Below are 18,568 nucleotides of genomic sequence, written 5' to 3'. Positions count from 1 at the left end.
GTCACAGGGATATTGTTACTAAAATGAAAACGATAAAAATGACGTAGAAGTAGTAGTTGAAAAAGGACTGTTCCTACTCTTGCTCAGATACACAAAATAAATTTTTTTTTAGTCAATTTGTAGTAAATATCGTTTCTTTGCTGAGTACTGAGTAAAAACTCAATGACAGAGTTTTTGCATTTTGGAATTACAGTCCTTGAGGAACGAATTAGTGCAGCAGACTTTTTTTTAGTAAGTTTTCTGTATTCAGTACAAAAATACACTTCGCCCTAGATAATAGTCAACTCTAGAAGTTCACATACAATTTACAATAATTGTTATTTAAAAATTGACTAAAAATACTGAACTCCCATATACCACCAATGTAAACCAGACTTTGTCGACGCCATATGCAACTTTAAACTCCCAATAGCGGTCCTCATCTTTGTAATGGCCGAACTTTTAAACTTGTCACAGCACGAAGTTGTTCGTATACACCCAGAACTTGATTTTTAGCGCATGAATAGGTGGATGCAATTAAAACACATGGGTTAACATGTATAAAGATTGAGTTTAATAAAAAGAGAAGCACAAAGTTTGGTGAATAGCGTATGCTGAATTCATCTAACAAGAAAGCGCAAACGTATAGCTACTATAATCGTTTTCGTGTAAGCAATTCTACTCGTATCAAACGAGTTTACACAATCAAATAATTGTTTTAACTATATAAGAAGTTAAAAATTTCATCACATACATAAACTGTTCAATATTCAAATATTCCTCATGAGTGTTAAATTCAATAGTGAAAATCGAGGATGAATTTAAAAATCAATAGTGAAGCAAATCGATGACGACGTGATGAAAAGCAGTAATAAGCTAAAACAATTTTAGTTAATATTATGCCAAGGAAATGGTTGTAGAATGCTATATTTATATTTAGAATTTATATTCACTTGAATTCTTTGCAACTGCTTTACTTACATCATAACGGACAATTCAAATGTTTAAATAGATCTAATTTTGCATGTTTGACTCCTCTTGCATTGAAAGCATCACAGTAGCATATGATACTGAGGTTTTCAGAATCTTGAAATAAATAATGGACAAAATTCATTGTAAATATCATAAATGAAATATTATATCATAATATAATCTTGATCTCTGCCGAAATAGTATGTACAATGCACTAAGGGAGTGTAGTGAACAAATTGCGCACTGTGTAGCATGACGCCTGAATCAAGAAAGGGCAGTATTTACACCATACGCATGCTTATAGCCTATTTTACTTCCGTGGTGCATGTACAACTTTTCACTATGCCCTGTGTAAAGTTTGAGGAAGCTTTGCATGAAATTCTTGATAAAAAGTATACGAAACAAATTAAGGCGGAACCCGGCCTGCAGATTTTCATACAGTAATTTTTCATAAATTTTTAAAATAAAATTCTAAAATACCAAGTACACGTTTAGAGTTTATCAAGTCTTTTGAAATAATATTTATTTTATATTGAAACAATAAGCATATGACTTTATATATAACTTGTTGTCTTTGATCTTACCGCAAAGAAAGATTGCAAATTCATATTAATGAGTCCACCGGCAGTAATGATACAAGGTTTCATACTTCTCACCATTACCATTTGTGTGTATTTGCGAGCGTTCGGCGATATGTTATACCAATATCCACAATACCTTTGGAAAAAAAAAATATCAAACTTGATTGATTAATTTGCAAGTATATTTTATGCTTGTATGAGTTGTATTGTATGCTCTTATTTAATAAAAACTTATCGATCGCTGAAATTTTGTTTTGTATTTTCAGTGCGTGATTTTTTACTACGTTACACGTTCAAAATCTTATTATGATATGCTTAGCAATGATCCTTACTAAATTTCTTCGTTAAATAGATTTTATAGTAAAAAGTTTACCGTTTCTCCTAGTAAAATTTACTAAGTTTCTTACAAATATGCCGTGGTTTACTATGGCATGGTAATGTTTATGGAAAAAAACTGTTTTTAATTTATAATGCAATTTTAGCATGAATTTTTATCATGTAATTTTGTTGAATAACATGACACATCCTAGAAGACTACAAAACTACCATATGTATATTTATATCGACTTAGTTATTTCCAACCTTTATTAGAGTAAACAATATAAGTTTACGATGATCGTTAAAGAACATTTACTTACGTATCGTTGAAAACTATTTCACTACTGTTCAATGTCATCTGAGCTGCATAGCATATAACAAATACAGCTATATAAACGCCAAACATCATACTATTTATTCGAAGTATTTGTGTCAAATCATCTAAGTTGAGTAACAGCTAATAATGTAATGTTAATAAATAATTGCATATAATAACGTTTTGATATATATTCATATATGTATAAATAGATTTGCGTATTTAATTCTCATTATATATGTACTTACATCAAATAAAATTAATGACACACCAACGCCTGACATAGTCATTATAAATAAAAAGCTAACATCAAAAGACGCTTGGATAGCATCCACGCATCTAAAACGTTAAAAGCTAATTATGATGTATATATCTTTGTGAAATTTGCTTCTCGCCCGTCCCAGTATCCCTACAATATTATATCTCGTCAATAAAGCATAAAATCAACACTTAACTCTATTGATGACTTGTGACTATCGAAGATCTCTTTCATACGAGTGTGAATTATTTTATCATCCATTAGTCTTTTGCATTCGTGTGGTTTCTCGTTGTGTTCTTCTCCAATTTTTTTTAATCTGTAACTACAATTTGAGATTGTCATCATTATTATTTTACCAAACTCTTAATAATGTATTTTAACACAAAACCAAGATTTTTCGACAGAATAAAACAATTTAGAGGATGCGGACGATAATATTTTCTCTATAGATAAATGAAAATCCTCCTCTATTATATTAAAAAAATGGCTGGTAGTCTCCGGCTATAAGTTCACTTCATCCCCAAAATCCTGAGGAGTTGGGGTAAACCGGAAGTTAACCGCAAGTCGACCGAAGTCAAGCGGAAGAAGACCGGGAGTCGACCGGAAGTAATTCCGGAAGTAATCAGAAAAAATATGATCCTGAAGTAACCGAAAATAACCAGCAATGAACCAGAAATATACAAAAAATGAACAAAAAGTGACCAGAATGATGTATATTTGCTGAAGTACTCCTAAGGGGTGAATCGAAATAAATCAATAAATAATTAATAAAAATTTTCAAAAGTATTATTCATAAACTGTAAATAATGTTGAAGCCTTTCTTATACATAAATATCAAAATATCTAAAATGATGTACAATTAGAATTTCATCTAATACTAAAAATCAATATAACTCATTTTTAAAAATATTTACATTTGAATGAATAGTTAACGCAGTATACAGTTGAACACACTCTAACGTTAACGTGACAGTTAAATTTTAATAATAAGTATGGGCCGTATGAAAAAACAAATCAATTATCTGTTAATCTATTATCTGTGTATTCTATAATATCTTATCTATTATTATCTATTATCAATAAGGTATTATAAAATACTATACTGTTTTAATCAAATTTTCGCTTTAATTAAGTTTTTTTACTATTTTGATTTGATACATACACAATGTCATTGTTATCCACATTTATCGATACGATTCAAAACAATTAATAGAATTATCAATTTGCAACGTCCACATCTGGTGCCTGTACGAGTGGTGGTGAGGGATCCATAGCAGCTACGCACGAGCCTCCTTGAAGTCCCGGGACCTGGCACCTCTTTTTTTATTTTTCGTAGGTACGGGCCTAAATTGTACATTATATGGGCAAATATTAAAAACAATAGCGACTGCAAATGCTATAGAAAAAACACCGCAATCATAGGAATAAGTCTGATACTGTACTTTTTCAAAAGTTATGCGTAAATTATCTTTATTCGGAAACAGCCTATGTTAATAAAAATTTTATGACCATCAAGATACTTTTTGTTAATACTGTCAGAAATTCGTATTAAATTGTCTTTGTACTACAAACAAATCCAGTATTTGTTGGTACTTGAACCAGAAAAAAGTATTTGAATATATTCTTTATGTCCATCAATAGGTTGAATATTAGACAATCTCTGAAAATTAACTGCAGATTGCATATCAAGAAACGAGTAAAAATTTCAAATGTTGTTCAATTCGAGTATATGGTTATCATTTAAATTGACTTTTAGAATTAGAATAATTTCTAATTCCCTTCAAATTAAGTACATCTACAGTATTATGAATGTATCATAAATTGTCGTACAACAGCAAATAATCTATTTTTAACTAAAATTAATTGGTCTAAGTGATTTGCAGCATATATTTTTCACCTCATTTTTAAACAAATGTCACATCGACAGTGATGAATTGACGTAGAAAACTATAAAATTTCAATGCATAACAAAATTACATCAATGTTCTCGCCAGTGATAAAAACATAGTAAGTGCCCTTCTTTTATAATAAAATGAAAGTTCCTTGAACGATTTGGACCCATTGGCCTATTCTGGGATTCCCGCAAAGCCTTTATATCCAATATTTGGACAAATTAATCTCAACTTAGAAGCTTAATACCTTTTGCACATAACTACTGCAATTTGAAAGTTTTTACTAGAAAGCTATAAGATCAAATCCTTTAGTTAAAAAATATGAATGAAAATGATAAAACCGTTCAAAAGTTATACGACATTAAAATTTTCATCATAAACATAAAGAGCGTATAATTTAATCAAAATTGAAGGAACAATCTTGCGGTAAATTTATTTCTTTAAAAGTTATTATATTTTTCTTAACACATGCATGAAAAAGACCCGTTTCCATGCCTCTAAAGTGAATGGCAAGCTGCTCATTTTGAGTGTGCGGGAGAGAATGGCTATTCCCTCCCGCTACTCATAAACACTCAAAAACACTCAAAAATAATCAAATTTTTGAAAAATTTTGAAAAATATTGATATTTTTTGAAAGAGAGACGAATTTTTGAAAGAGAAAGAAGACGACTCAAAATGCGCAACTTACGGGTCTTTACAGGCACTTGTCAAAAAAAGTACAGTGTGCAACAAGGGGGGAGGGCAATTTCGCTTTCGGCGCCCTCGACTCCAACTCGTGCTCAAATTTCACCCTCGTTAGAAATCGCCCTTTTCCCTCCCTAGTTGCACAATATACTATAGCTTCAAAGAAGAGATTGATTTCCCAGTATGGATATAAGGCACCGTAAGTCCTGAAAAAAGGTCTATGGGACAAAATCCTTTGCGAAGCTTCTTTTTGATATAAAAGAAGGCTTTTTGAATTCTTAAAATGCTTAGAAACTTTAAGAATCGGATTGAGGATTTGATAACAGTGCGTTCAATGCAGAGCGTATGTTTAATCGCATTTTCCGCCTCCTGTAAAGAAAACTTCGAGCCTGGTAGAAAATTGACCCTATTTCTGGACAGAATTTCTGGCTAACGCGTGTTAACATCAGGTTTATCTGAAATTACTGGAAATACTTCGAATCAAATTTCTGATAGTACTGAATTTAAAAAAAAAATGAGTAGAAATTCTGCCCAGAAATAGAGTCAATTTTTGGTAGAATTTTTTCTCCACTATGATTTGTTCATCCCTGTTAAAAATAAATACATATTTTTTATATGTATCTTTAGTACGTACTAAAAACATGTAATTTGCCTGGTAATACGTATTAAAAATATGTACTGATTTGGGACAGACTATTTTAAATATATTAAATATAAATATAAGTATTTGATATGGCCATAAATGGTGTTATTATCCTTATGGTACTTCCATTTATGACCACATCAAATACTTATATTTATATTTAATATATTTAAAATAGTCTGTCCCAAATCAGTACATATTTTTAATACGTATTACCAGGCAAATTACATGTTTTTAGTACGTACTAAAGATACATACAAAAAATATGTATTTATTTTTAACAGGGATATAACCTTACTTTTCACACCAATGATCCTGCTCTGCATTGACATTGTTTGAAAATATTCATAAATTGATGAATATATATGTGGGATTCTAACCACTGGACAGGGAGAATAATTGAGGTTGAACACTGATATATTATAAATGAGATATATTGAAGAGTACTATTGTTGAATAAAATACAAATGTCTGAATATTGTCTAACTCTCGCACTCTGCACACTATGGGACGGGCTGCGTCGTCACGCTGCCAGGTCTCCCATAAGACTGCCGGTCTGCGGGGGTCGCAGCCGCCCCTACGCTTTCGCTCCGCTTACTCCCACTCTCATGCTCTCTCTCTCTAGCACACGGCTTGGACCCGGAAGCCCAAGCGTAGATCCGCTCTGGCGCTGGCCGCGCAGGACCCCGTCGCATCTTGTGTGGCTTCCGCTCCTCGCAGGAAGCGCGCACGAGCGTGCTCACCCACGCCGCGTGGAATTCTTTTCTTGTTATACTGCTTGATGTTTTCTTGTTGGACCTTTCTTATTTGCTCCATCGCCGCTGCCCGTAGCGCTCCTCTTTCTCCTACGAATTCCTCTCTTTGCGCCTCTCCGATTTTCTGGAGCAGCTGCGCGTCGTCCGGAGTAAAGAGTTTTGCTCCGAACATTAATTCATATGGCGTGGTCCCTACTGAGCGTTGGTACGAGCCGTTTACTGCCTGCTGAACTCGACTCAAGTATTTGTACCACTTCAACGGCTCCTCTATTGCCAATTTTCTGAAGACTGATGACACTACGCCGTTTACTCTTTCTACCTGGCCATTGCCGTCCGGAACACCGGTTGTGATGAGCAGGTGTTGGATGTTTGCTTTCTTGCAGTGCTCTTCGACAGCCCTGGACGTGAACGCTGTTCCTCTGTCGCTGATTATTCTCCTAGGGTTTCCGAAGTGCTGCTGCAAGAAACTCACCTTCTTGATCACTTCTTCCGTTCCGGTCGACTTCGTTGGGAAAATCCAGGTGTATTTTGTAAACGCATCGACAACTACTAGCAAATGCTTGTACCTTTTGCTCGTAGAGGGCAACGGTCCGATGTGATCTATGTGAATAGTGTGCATCGGCGTCGCCTCTTTAGGAATCGGATCTAATCTCCCCTCTTGCTTGCCTTGCTTTTGATTGGCAAGTATGCAAGCAATACAGTTGTCGATAAACGCTCTGACTTTACCTTGAAGTCCTTCGACACTGTAATTCTCCTTGATCGCTTCGACTGTCTTCCTCGTGCCGAAGTGATCAACCTCATGCGCTCTTCTAATAATTTCATTCTGCATGCCTCTCGGAACAACCAACCTGCGTTTGCCCTCGCTCTCGTCGAATACCAATCCGTTTTCGAGCATGTAGTTCTTGTACGGGCCTCGTTCCAATAACATCCGGATCGCATCCAATTGGCAATCGTGCTGCTGCGCTCTCCGCAGTCTTTCAATCAGCGGGTCACGGATAGTCAGGATGCAGTGTCGCCTGCTTAGTGCATCCACATGCTGCATCTTTCTTCCTGGGCGGTGCTCTATTTTGTACCGGAACATCTCCAGGAACATATCCCATCTGGCGATCCGCGGCTTCAGCTCTTTGTTGTTCATTGCCAGCTCTAACGCTTTGCAGTCTGTAATTATTTTGAAAGAGATACCTTGCAAGTATATTTTAAACTTTTCCAGAGCTCTTACGACTGCTAGAGCCTCCAGCTCATAGCTGTGATAGTTCCTCTCCGCCGGTGTCGTCTTCCTGCTCATGTAGTAGACCGGGTGCATCTGTTTGTCCTCCTGGCATCTCTGGAGCAAGATAGCGCAGTAGCCGTCCTTCGACGCGTCCGTGTGAAGCTGTCTCCTTATCCTTGTTAAACAAATGGAGCACGTCTGCTCCGACGAGCGCTCTTTTAAGCTTGATGAAGGCTTGTTCCTGTGGCTCTCCCCAGATGAACTTGGCGTCTTTCTTCGTCAAGTCACTGAGCGGCTTTGCAGTTGTTGCATAGCCCTCAATGAACTTTCTAAAGCATCCGCAGAGCTCTAGGAACCTCATTAGCTGCTTCGTCGTCTTCGGCTGCGGAAAATTCCTCACATCGTCCTCCTTTCTTTTCGAAGGCCTGATCGTTCCATTCTCGACAATGTACCCGAGGAATTCCACTCGTCTCTGCATCAGCTGACATTTCTTCCAGTTAAAGTGGAGTCCATGCTTCACCGCTACATTGAGCACCCGCTCCAGGCGCTGCAGTGACTCTTCCTCTGTTGACGCTTTTATGAAGATGTCGTCCATATATAGGACCATTACTCTTTCCCTTATCAGCTCGGCAAACACTGCGGCGACCAAGAATTTTAGCCCTCTAGGATGATAGTTTTCAAGTGAAAACAAAATCAAATTTTATTGATTTCGATTACTTTTTTTACAATTTTATTTTGGCTCTCGTTTGAAAACTATCATACTTATAGAGAGTTGAAATATTGCAACTTAATTTGTATTGGCATGTTGAAACAATATATTAAGTTGAATTCATTCTAGCTGATATGAATCCGATCTTTATGTACAGAGCTATCTGCATTTTTTGACGCCAAAGCCATAGGGTTCAGGGTGAAAAGCCGAACCAAGACTGTTAAGTAAAAACTGATATGGCAGCCTGTTTCTAAATAATTGTACAAGTCTCAACGCAAAAGAACAGACATCCACCTTTAATATCATGGATTTACCATGATTATGAGAGATTTGGTGGTTGAGAGTAACTGGCTCGCATACTGATGAGATTGAAATACCTGTGCAAACCTCATCATTGGTGACTTTGAGTGTATCTATGACACTTTTTACACAGTAATTGTACTTGAATAATACAAAGTCAGTCAGTACACAATGCTGTACATACTGTCATGTATGCGAGCATGTGTAGGGTTAGGTTTTCACTATTAATGGGCACTTTGAAAATCATATTTTCCCTTCAATATCATTCTAGATGAATTAATAGGCTAAATATTCATCATTCAACATTGACTGAAACTGTGAGCGCAAAAAATTAAGAAAATTTCTGCTACTCGGGTTTCAGCGTTTCAACTTATCGACCATTTGCTACCAGAGTTGTATTGAAATATATTATTTTTATTAACACTAGAGAAGCTAATCTAAAAAAAAGGTTCAATAACCGCCGATTAAAAAAACCACTGCCAAATCGTTGGCACGTAGCTTCCTCCAACAAAATTTATAGTTCAAATAGATACAAAATTGTTCAAATGTACAGTATATTAATGATTTTTAAAATACTTTCAACCTTAATTATTTTACATAAGGAGCACCCGTCACAATATCAAATCATATAATTTTCATGCAAAAATTAAAGGGGAGGTGAGAGCTATAGCTTACGCAAATACGCCACTCTGTATTTAGTATTTCAAATGCCAAAAAAAAACTAAAAGCCTTATTGACATTTTCTATTGGTAGAATGATTCACTTATCTCAAACCTATAGCGCTCTGCTCATTATATTGATGAAGTTTCAAATTAAAAAAAGTTAATGAGTGAAATTGGTGTTTGAGGTTGGCGCTGTAACAACTTTTACAAAAACCAAAAGTCCGATTGGTATTTTTTTACGGTAGAATGATTTACTAAACTCAACACTATGGCGCTCTGGTCTTGGTTTTCCATTGCAAGCTTTATTAAAAAAGTTATATGGAACAGAAAAACAGTGTTTTCAGCTCCCACATCCCCTTAAACCTCAATATTTTAAATTCCATAGGGTCCTCATAACCTCATAAACTCATGAATTGTCTTAAAACATTCTGAACTTTATTTAGCGAGTTATAAGGTTCAACAGAAATAGTAATTTTCAGTTATACAGGGAATCCAGGGTGAGAGACAAAGAATTTGAATCCTGATATCTTTTAAACTAAATGGTTTTATAAGCTGCAAAAAGAACCTAGCCGAGGTGATCAAAAGATCGATTTTCAATTTGTTTAAAATTTGTACAGCAAATAGATATAAACTTTTTTTATTGTCATAAATTATTTCCAAACGTTTGACGATTTAGTTTTCGAGATATTAAATTTTTTTGTAAAATCACCTTTTTTATCATAAAAATTGAACGGAACGGTCGATCTGGCAAATCTTGCGGGAAAAAGTAGTGAATTTTATGCTCTTTTCGATACACTATTGTTGAATATATTGTATAGATCATAATATAATATAATATATATATATATATATATATATATATATTTTTTTTTTGTTTTCAAAAATTAAAAAATGCCTATATAATATGGCCATAATGTGGTCAGAATCATAAAAAAAATGTTTTCCCGAATTCAAAGTCCGAAAACATATATGCATGCCAAATTTTATTACGATCGATCGCGTGGTTCCAGAATTATGACGGTATACGTACATACACACACACATGCAGCCATCCGAACAGACATTTTCTAAAATCGCATGATTCGTATACTCCAAACACCTCCAAATGCGTTTCTACGAAGTATCAGCGAAACTGAAAATATTACTATTACAAAGCTTTCTCTTAGGAGGAAGCAAAAAATAACTATCAAAATCATTAACGAAGTACTTACTTACCAGACAATTTGAAAAAGCCCGACACTATGTTTTACCATCATTATGAACAGGCAATCAATTGAAATTGCTGACATGGTTACGAGTATGATAATAAATATTCCGTGTAAAGTATATAATGTATAAAAATATTTTTCTGAGTCGACGATGACATAGTCTGCATAGTAAGGATAAATTTTGTCGCGGCTTACATTTAATGGAATAACCAAATCTAAAAAAAGCGGTAGATATGGTGTTGATGCAAATATTGTGCATCCTACTGCTCCATAACCAAGCTAAAAATAGAAAACAAAACATAAGTATTATTCTAAAAGGTGATATACACTTGTCTAATAATGTGAATGTATGCATTTGGCTACGCAGATTACTTCTCAGCATTTTTACCTTCTTGCCCTTGCATCGAAACTATTATTTTTTAAATGCCACTTCATATCGTCACTCCTAACGAAGAGAAGTACATTTCAGATTTGCCACGAAGACTAGTACATTTCAGATTTTTCCACACGAAAATATCCAATTGTTTTGAAGAAAAACAAATAGTTATTTTGATTAAAACTAATAAAATAGCAATATTATTAAAGTTGCCAAATAAATTTAAAAAATTTCGAAATTTAAAAAGTTGTTATGAGACTAATAATATTAATTTTTTTTAAGTAAAGGTTTCAATAAATTTTTTTTTAATTTCGAAATTTTTTAAATTTATTTGGCAACTTTAATAATATTGCTATTTTATTAGTTTTAATCAAAATAACTATTTGTTTTTCTTCAAAACAATTGGATATTTTCGTGTGGAAAGATCTGAAATGTACAAGTCTTCGTGGCAAATCTGAAATGTACTACTCGTTGTTAGGAGCGACGATATAATATGCTATTACGCTATTTTCGCAAGTTTAATCGGTTTTTACATGAATTGACATATGTACAAAAAAATAAATTCACCTATAAAAGTTGGGGAAATTTCGCGAAAAAAGTGTTTAATATCATGCACAATTAAATATATTTGCCCTATATATAAATGGAACTAATAGAAATATTTGTTTTGTTAGTTGTTACACTAAACGTAATGCATGTACATTGGGCCGATTAATTATTGAAAAATCAGAAACACATATGCACTCCAGAAAATAAAAAACAAATAAATAGTCCTACAGTTAGTCTTTTTATCATAAAAAATAAACTTAAAACCTTTTACCAATATAACTCTCTCTTTGACAAAGCGACAAATACATATTGTAATGTATACCAATGCTTACGTAAAGTATTGTTATTATTTTTCCTTCCTTAGCTCTTCCATGTAAGTATTCTAACTCATTCTTATCTTTTATTTTTTTCCAATCAGAAGCAATTTGTTCATAAACTACTATCATCTATAAAAAAATATACAGTGCTGTCGTATATGAGTATAATCAATGTGAAGCAAACGCCTTGTTCCCCAATACTTTAACAAAAATTCTTCTTGAAATTACTTAAATAGCCGATGAAATAAAATGCAGAAAGTATTGTAATTTTAAAAATTTAATGTACACACCGATGTACTTTGATGGATAGACAAGTTATATAATCAAAAGCTGGTATATTTGTAGAAATGTAGTAAAATTTTAAAATTATTGTGTATTGTTCTCTCAGTACCTGCATGGATGCGGACCCTGTTAAAAACAAATGAATGGATATCCAGCTAGATTCGACATGGATTCCATGTGGATTTGACATGGATTCCACGTGGACAATCCAGATGGATATCCAGCTGGATATTTTAGAAAGAAAAAATATGAAAAATTTCTTAAATAATATTCTTTATATAAATATCCAGCTGAATTATCCACGTGGAATCCATTCATTTATTTACAACAGGGGAGGGTACCTGCAGTGTCGCAACTATATTGATATGATTAAAGATTTCATACTTACTCGACCCTCGAAAATGAAGATACAAATATATTTGGTCGTAATAGCGAGGAAGTATAATATACCTATTGTATCTTCTATAATCTGAATAGGTTCTTTCAATCTGATGGCTCTTTTCAGCCCAAATGACTGAAATATAAATAACCATTTTTAATTATTTGTACAAATTATAAATATGTTCTAATTAGTGTTCCACGAAACCTTTTATCTTGTCTTTTAAATATCTCTAAAAGCGTATGAGTACAGTTTTCAAAAACTCATTAAAAAATAATCAAAACATAAACCTTTGCGACAAAATTTTTCTTACAAGGACATTTTCTAACGTCTTGAGAAATGGATTCAGCTGAAACTTATGGGCAATTGATTTCCAATACCAAAGAAATATCTGTTACTTTTGTATTACGCGCATTTGTTACTGAGAAATGGTCTACGCTATCAAAAACTTTCATATTAAAAAAAAGAAAGACATAATGGATAACATGCAATCCATAACTTTATAACAATTTATGCTAACCTATTTTCACTGTATAAAATTATCAAATCTTCTAATTGATTACGTACCCAATTGAAATTATTATCAGTCAAACGTCTGTTATAATGCCGCTACCCTACGCGGGTCTTGGGCGTTGTCGTTCAGATCGGACGGGTGGGTGCCTATCACCACTACACAGCGCTTCCTTAGGTTGCGGATAGAGGAACAGCCCCTGAGAAGGAGGTTAGCTGCGAATAAATTGAATAAGCAGCCGCGGACAGCCGATAGGAAAAGGCGTGGGTGTGATGAGCCCACACTGTCGAACGCATTCATCTAGAAACACTACGCAAGCACCACAACAAAAAAACACTTCACATTATCTCTTATCTCTCAATCTATCTCTTTCATCACACATTACAAAAAATGGGCAAAAATCCTGCTGCCGAGGAGGATGCGGGAGCGATGACAACTGCCCCGAAAGGGGATGTGTAGAATGATTCGTCACCTGGTCTTACGCGGTAACGATGCCAGCAAAGGCGCGCTGCCTTGCAGGGGGGCGTTAGGATGCGAGACTGAAACCGTAGTGTGTCTGACGACGAGTTGACACTGTCCTCGTCAAAGTCGGAAAGCTCTCATACTTAGCTCTAGAGAGGTATGGGGGTTATCACCTCTAGAACGGTGGACTCACCTGCGATCGGAACAGGATCCGAAGCGCGCGGGTTTAACATACTATCATGGCTCAAAAAAATCAAATCCGAACCAAAAGAGACTCAAGGGTCGGAACTTGGAATGCAGGCGCGTTTAAAGAACTCGTAAAGGAAGCTGATAGGTACAATCTAGATTTGGTAGCAATACAGGAATCGCGGTGGCCAGATGGCGAAGTACTAGCATCGGGTAACTTCACGTACCTGTATGGGGCCGGGAGTGGGGGATCTCTAGGCACCGGATTTCTCGTAAGCAAAAGCATCATACATTCGGTTAAAAGTTTCAAATCCGTCAATGATAGGCTCTCGTACATCATTATCGAAGGTGAATGGTATAGATATGTATTTATGTACACTGTCCTACGGAGGACAAAGAAGAAGAAGCTAAGGATCTCAATTACGAAACTTTAGAGCAGGTAATCGACCAGTTCGCGTCTTACGACACAAGAATAGTATTAGGTGATTTCAATGCTAAAATAGGTAGGGAAATGTTTAGGCCTACTAGGGAAGGAAAGCCTGCACGAAGCCAGCAATGATAACGGTATTAGGGTCCTAAATTACGCTGCGGCAAAAGATCTTATAATCAAAACTACGTGTTTTAAGCACAAGGACATACACAAGGCAACGTGGACATCGCCGGACGGAGCCACACAGAACCAAATTATTTCCTCATTGAATAAAGACGTCATACTAATGTTCTCGACGTAAGGGCTTACAGAGGGGTAGATAGAGACTCGGACCACTTTCTAGTAGTAGCCAAATTAAGAGCTAGACTAGTAGCGAATCAAAATAGTAAGCGAGCAAACAAGGTAGAAAGCTTCAATATTGAGTAGATACGAGATAGAACCGAGCGAATTATGTACCAGATAGAAATTAATAATAGGTTTCAGGCACTTGAAGAAGCAAACACATCGCCGGAGGGGAATGACAAACCGAATATCTTATGGGGGGACATCGAAAAAACGGTAAAAGAGGCCGCGAATAAAGTACTGGGTAAAAAGAAAAAGCCAAAGAGCAAACCATGGTTTGTCGAAGAGTGCGAACTCTGGTTTGAAAGGCGCAAAAAGGCTAAATTAGATAGCTTACAAAATAGAAGCGATAGGTCCGTAGAAGAGTATTCTTACGTAAGAAAACAGACGAGTGCGATCTACAGAAATAAGAAGCGGGAATATCAAAAGAATCTTATTAGGAGAATAGAAACTAACAGTAAGGAAAATAACCTCCGCGAAATGTACAGAGGGATTAACGCCATCAGAAAGAGTTTTAGGAGTAGAGCGCAAATGATGAAGGACGAAAACAGGGACCTCCCCACACAGCATGAAATATTTCAGTGAAATATATCCACGGAATATTTCTGAAACCTTCCAGTAATATTCCATAGAAGAGCTATCAACCGACTCAATGGAAATATTTCATAAATATTTTGTTGGAAACTATGAAATTAGGTATATCTTGTAAACTTTTACATAATTATTTCTTCATTATTACAATGGAATATTTCTTAAAATATTTATGAAATAATTCTTTAATATTTTATTGGAACTTTTCAAATAAATTTTGGATATTTCTTGAAATATTTCAGGATTATTCCACACATATGTCTCGAAAACTATCATGTAATTAGTTCGGAAATATTCCAATGGAACATTTCTTGAAATACTTATGAAATAATTCTTTAATATTTTATTGGAACTCTTAAAATAAATTTTAACTCTAGCTACCTGCGCATGAATTCACACTGGATCAATTATGTGTTTGTACCTGCTGTCAAACTATGGAGTTATTCTTTATATTCAAAAACAAAAGGGGTTCGAATTAACGAATTAACAGTTTATCCGCTTACATGATTTCAATTATTTTTCGTATAATTTGATCCAAAAGTTTAAGATTACTAACATTAACTAGTTTACGAAAGCCGATGGCGTAAAAGCAAAGATACAAACTGTTTGTGTATTTACTATAATTATATATATAAAATAAGATATATTCACGGTGTCGTGGTACAGTCGCCGGACACAATAACTTTGCTTTACGCGCCACAACATGGCGGCGGGTCTCTTGTTGATTGGGCTTTCAGAACAAGGTGGCGCATCGGCTTCGCAGTCGCATAGACAGCGAACCACGGCCATAAAAAGAAGAAGAAGAAGAAGGTTAGGACGGTCATGACGTCAGATATCGCTTTCCTGACAGTCATGACCGATCTAAGGAGTCCAATTAACAAGAGACCCGCCGCCATGTTGTGGCGCGTAAAGCAAAGTTATTGTGTCCGGCGACTGTACCTTCAAGCAATTCGGGAACATTTGAAGAATATTTCACGGAAGATATGTGGAATATTTCTGAATTATTTCAGGTGAAATATTTTATTAAATTTTTCAGAAATATTTCTGAATCATCATTTCACTAGTAACTTATAGTGATTATTAAACTTAGAAACATTTCAGAAGTGTTTCTCAAATCTAGGAAAGAAATATTTTATGAAAGCTTTCTTGAATGTTCCGGAATTATTTTACTGCAAATTTTCCAGTAAATATTAAACACAGAAATAATTCTGAAAGAAATCAGAATTATTTTAAAGAAATATATTTTGGAAGCTTGCTTAAATATTCCAGAATTATTTCAAATACAAATCCCAGGAGTCTGCGTGCCACAAAATAATTTAGAAACATTTCAGAAATATTTCATGAGAGATTTGCAAGGCGGGGCATTTTATGAAATGATATTATTGTAGTAATATTTCTGAAATATTTCGTGAAAAATTTCAGAAATATTTCTGAATTCTTTCAAAAAATATTTCATTATAGGAATTCGAGGGACATAACATTATTTCAGAAATATTTCGTCGAAAGATTCCTGGAAGATTTCAAATATTTCGTTCCAATATTTCCGAAATATTTCGGAAATATTTCATGCTGCGTGGGTCATCACAAATGACAACGAATTACTGTCGCTGTGGAAAAATTATTTGGATAAATTATTAAACGTGCACGAAAATAGCGAAGAATTAGGGGACGAAATTCACACTGCTGAACTCCACGTGGAGGAACCGAGCTACCAAGAAGTAGAGGCCGCGATTAAAAAACTAAAAAACAACAAAGCCGCGGGAAATGACTCTATACCAGCTGAGTTACTCAAATATGGAGGCGTCGAGCTCACTTTCAAAATCTATAAACTAGTATGTGCTATCTGGAAAAATGAAACAATACCCGAAAATTGGAAGGAATCTATCATTATACCGATTTTTAAAAAGGGGGATAAGACAGACTGCAATAACTATAGGGGTATCTCACTTTTAGCAACGTGCTACAAAGTTCTGTTAAACGTAATACAAGCTAGACTCACTCCATTCGCGGAAGATATAGTAGGAGATTATCAGTGCGGATTTCGGCGCAACAGATCGACGAGCGATCAAATGTTTACCATAAGACAGTTGTTAAAGAAAAAGTGGGAATTTTGCGAAACCATACACCAACTATTTATAGATTTTAAAAAAGCATACGACTCTATTAAGCGAAGCAAAATGTATCAAATTCTAGTACTTCTCGGTGTACCGAAAAAACTCGTGAGATTAATTCAAATATGTCTGAACGGAAGCACAGGAAAGGTCCGAGTAGGCGGTAATGTATCAGAACCCTTCATGATACGCGATGGTTTAAAACAAGGGGATGGGCTCTCTACGGTGCTGTTCAACTTAACGTTAGAGTATGCCGCTAGAAAAATGCAGGTTAGCCAGCTGGGCGCAACGCTTAATGGAACAACGCAGATACTAGGCTACGCAGATGATTTGGATATACTGGGTGACTGTAGGGAAACGGTAGCAAGAAACGCGGAAATCCTCATAAAAGCGGTGGAGTATACAGGGTTAGAAGTGAGTGAATCAAAAACAAAGTACATGATTGTGGATAAGCTAGGCATCTGCAGAGGGAAGGAAGATCTCAGAGTTGGGAATTTTACTTTTGAAAAGGTTAGCGAATTCAGGTATCTGGGTACGACCATAAATGATAGAAACGAGATTAATGTCGAAATAAATAAGAGACTCCATTCGGGTAATGCTTGCTTCTACGCCGTGAGTAATTTACTTAAGTCGAGGCTGTTGTCTAAAAACGTTAAAATAAGAATATACAGGACAATAATACTGCCGGTGGTTCTGTACGGGTGCGAAACGTGGGCTCTCACTAAGCAGGCGGACAACCGTTTTAGGGTATTTGAAAATAAAGTCTTGCGAAAAATATACGGGCCGCAGAAAGATGAGGAAACCGGGGAATGGAGGAGACTACACATTGATGAGTTACACAATCTGTACGCGTCACCAAATATTAACAGAATAATAAAATCGCGCAGATTGGGATGGGCAGGGTAGCGTAGCGAGAATGGGAGACGACCGTACGGCAGCGCGTGTCATGAAGGGCAGGCCAATGGTAACGTGACCTCTAGGTAGACCTAGACGTAGATGGGAGGATAACGTAAAAGCGGATCTAGTAGAAATAGGACGGGTGGGTGTCGATCGGGAGGCGATGAACTTTCGAGTTCCAAATGCCACGTAAAAAAAAATCAGTCAAACGTTCCAAGTATTTAATATTTAAAAATAAGGGGAAAGAAATCAATTCTCAAAGTTTGAGTTTCTAAAAAGCATGAGATTTGTATTCTGAAAACTTTTACACAAGTTTATTTATCTTAAACTCACCATTGGAATCACTAATGAAATAGGCATTGCTACCATGGCGATAAATGATACGACTTTTCTAAATCGGCTAAGGTTGGGCCATAAACCAAAATATGTTAATAAAAGTTTCACCTCATGGTAATATTCACTATCATAAATTTCCGAATCCATGTTTCCCAAAAAATTTATTTCATTTAAAATAATAATTCTAACAAACATAAAAAAACGTTTGGTTATTCCTAGGTTTATCTTGAAGTGAATCAATAGTTTCTTTCACTATTGACAAGTTTATGAAATAACTAAATATTTTATAAGATAGTTAAAGTAATTAAACA

The 18,568-nt window shown here is 35.2% G+C and overlaps 1 protein-coding gene across 1 annotated transcript; it reads right to left on the bottom strand.

Annotated features, from left to right (window-relative positions):
• Window positions 1–530: 530 nt before the first annotated feature.
• On the bottom strand, window positions 531–18,490 carry Or301 (odorant receptor 301). The gene is made up of 10 exons (NM_001171188.2): window positions 18,255–18,490; window positions 12,401–12,526; window positions 11,746–11,859; window positions 10,496–10,767; window positions 2,622–2,747; window positions 2,415–2,505; window positions 2,171–2,307; window positions 1,536–1,668; window positions 961–1,065; window positions 531–855 (listed from the first exon to the last, which is right to left on the bottom strand). The coding sequence occupies exons 1-9, from the start codon at window positions 18,450–18,452 to the stop codon at window positions 994–996; spliced, it is 1,269 nt and encodes a 422-aa protein (NP_001164659.2). The 5' UTR covers window positions 18,453–18,490; the 3' UTR covers window positions 531–855; window positions 961–993.
• Window positions 18,491–18,568: the final 78 nt, after the last annotated feature.

This window comes from Nasonia vitripennis (genome assembly GCF_009193385.2).
Source record: "Nasonia vitripennis strain AsymCx chromosome 1 unlocalized genomic scaffold, Nvit_psr_1.1 chr1_random0013, whole genome shotgun sequence".
In the NCBI taxonomy this organism is placed as follows: Eukaryota; Metazoa; Arthropoda; class Insecta; order Hymenoptera; family Pteromalidae; genus Nasonia; species Nasonia vitripennis.
Note: the sequence above shows the minus strand (reverse complement) of the source record. Positions and strands in the feature narration are given on the sequence as shown.

Bases quoted from the DNA above. Each gene is read 5' to 3' on its own strand.
- Or301 (NM_001171188.2), bottom strand. From the start codon at position 18,452: ATGTTTGTTAGAATTATTATTTTAAATGAAATAAATTTTTTGGGAAAC. The intron at 12,527-18,254 runs GTGAGTTTAAGA...TTTATATTTCAG, and splicing joins TTTCATTAGTGATTCCAATG to TCATTTGGGCTGAAAAGAGC. The intron at 2,506-2,621 runs GTTAAGTGTTGA...TTAACGTTTTAG, and splicing joins AGTCACAAGTCATCAATAGA to ATGCGTGGATGCTATCCAAG.